At 62.0% G+C, this 1882-nt stretch overlaps 1 protein-coding gene across 1 annotated transcript in view; it reads right to left on the bottom strand.

The window, feature by feature from the left end:
* The window catches only part of PPAP2C (phosphatidic acid phosphatase type 2C), a 1741-nt gene extending 304 nt beyond the window's left edge, over positions 1 to 1437 (bottom strand). Inside the window, exons 1-4 of the mRNA XM_010136942.1 lie at positions 1250 to 1437; positions 621 to 898; positions 382 to 439; positions 40 to 264 (exon numbers count right to left, since the gene is read on the bottom strand). Coding sequence (XP_010135244.1) covers positions 40 to 264; positions 382 to 439; positions 621 to 898; positions 1250 to 1285 — 597 coding nt within the window. The 5' untranslated portion in view covers positions 1286 to 1437. The remainder of the gene's footprint in view (positions 1 to 39; positions 265 to 381; positions 440 to 620; positions 899 to 1249) is intronic.
* Between the last annotated feature and the right edge of the window lie 445 nt (positions 1438 to 1882).

The raw sequence follows: 1882 nt of genomic DNA, 5'->3' as shown, positions 1-1882 counted from the left end.
GAAAGAGGGTTTGGGGACCCCTCCAGCAGGCTGAGCTGCAGCCAGAGGCAGCCTGGCAGAGCATCGGGTTGTGCAGGGAACACTCACAATGAGGACGGCAATGAGAGCCCCTTGGAGCAGCCCCACCAGCACATCGCTCCAGTGGTGCTTGTAGTCGGACACCCTGGTGTAGCCCACATAGATGGCGAAGGCGATGAGGAAGAACTGGATGGTGGGGCGCAGCAGCCGGGCCCACTTCCCCACCAGCCGGGCTTGCACGTAGAGCTGGGCAGGGGAGGGGAGAGCAATCACTGGCCTGAAGACGAGGTGCTCAGGGCACCGATCTGCCCAGTGGGACGGGACCCACGGGGACTCGCCACCTTCCTGCAGCACAGCACTTACCGCCAGGAACATCATGCAGTACATCCCAAAGGAGGAGTGCCCGGAGTAGAAGGACAGTCTGCAGGGCAGAAGGGATGGGTCAGGTGATGAGAGCGAGCCCCCAGTGCCCTTGTGCTCCGCTGCGGGCTCTGCCCTGCAGCAGGAGAGTGTCGATACCCATCCGGGGCTGCTGCCAGACTGCAGGAGCCTGGCACTGCTGGGTGGGTGGAGGGGTCAAGTCCTGTGGCCCTGCAGCTCACCTGGACTCGTTGACAGTCCTGCTCTCCCCCTGGCAGACGTTCTCCAGCTGCACATAGATGGAGCAGTTCACCTTGGACCAGTCAGGATTGCAGACAGCCAGGAAGTTTGGACGGAGACGGCCGATCATGTACTTGGCCAGGTCGGTCAGGGACTGGCTGATGGCCCCCCCAAAGAGGAAGGTCCCCACCACCTTGTAGAGGGCAGCCAGGTAGTTGTTGAACTCTGACTTGGAGTAGAGGCGCTCTGTGTAGACCATGTATGCCTCCCCCGATGAGATCTGCAGAGACCAAGGGGCAAGGGGGAAGGGTCTTGGGGCTACCGAGTGGTTCCCCAGTACCACTGGGGTACAGGATGCTCCGGCTCTCTGGTCTGCAGCAGAGGAGACCCTGGCATCTGCCTGCCCCAGGAGCTCATGGGACCTCCCCGCCTCCCTGCGGGGAACCAGCCCCACGGGATGCAGGTCTCATCACCCCAGAGGGTGCTCCTGACCCCCAGTGCAGCAGGGCTCGACCTGAGGGTCCTGCTGCCCAGGTGAGGGTCTGGAGGTGGGCTGTGCCGGGACTTAGCTCCTGGATACAACGCGCCAGGATGCCCCTACCCTGTACAGAAGGGAATGGTGCTGCCTTACAATGACAACAGTGCAGGTGATGGTGACCCCAGCCATGAGACCATGGGTGATGGTGTCCGCCTTGTAGGGGTAGCGGATGGAGTCATCATTGCAGTAGAAGCCCCGTTTGTATGGGGAGTTCACCAGCGTCAGGACGATGAAGGGCAAAGATGCTGCAAGACAGAGAGAAGGTGAGGACTGAGGCACCTGCCTGCAGGCGCCCAGCACTGCACTGTGTCCCCATGCCTTGTCCCCGGGTCTCTGTTCCCCACTGCCAGGGAGGGATCCCCTCTGGGTATGCAGCCCTGCACCACCTGAACCCAGGGCAGGAGGACTTGCACCCACCAGCCCCACTGCTGATAGGGCCCTATCGGAGCTTGCAGCTGCCTGCGGCGCCCAGATACCACATAAGACGGCTGTGTCTGGGCACCCCAGAGTCCCCACGGCTGCCTCACTTCTCCCCAGGCCCTGTGACTGCTGGGCCTGGTGCAGGAGACCAGGGCTGATCTTGCACCCTCTCCTCACACTGCCCAGGATCTTTGGTCTAGGAGGATGAAGCTCATTAATTCTAATGAGCACAGGCATCTCACAAACCTGTTTCACAGCAGGGAAGGGCCCCCAGGCCCCAGATGACCCCAGCAGGGTTCTTGCACC

Source organism: Buceros rhinoceros, unplaced genomic scaffold (assembly GCF_000710305.1).
Source record: "Buceros rhinoceros silvestris isolate BGI_N320 unplaced genomic scaffold, ASM71030v1 scaffold35335, whole genome shotgun sequence".
Taxonomy (NCBI): domain Eukaryota; kingdom Metazoa; phylum Chordata; class Aves; order Bucerotiformes; family Bucerotidae; genus Buceros; species Buceros rhinoceros.
The sequence above is the reverse complement of the archived record's forward strand: the minus strand, read 5'-3'. Positions and strand labels throughout refer to the sequence as shown.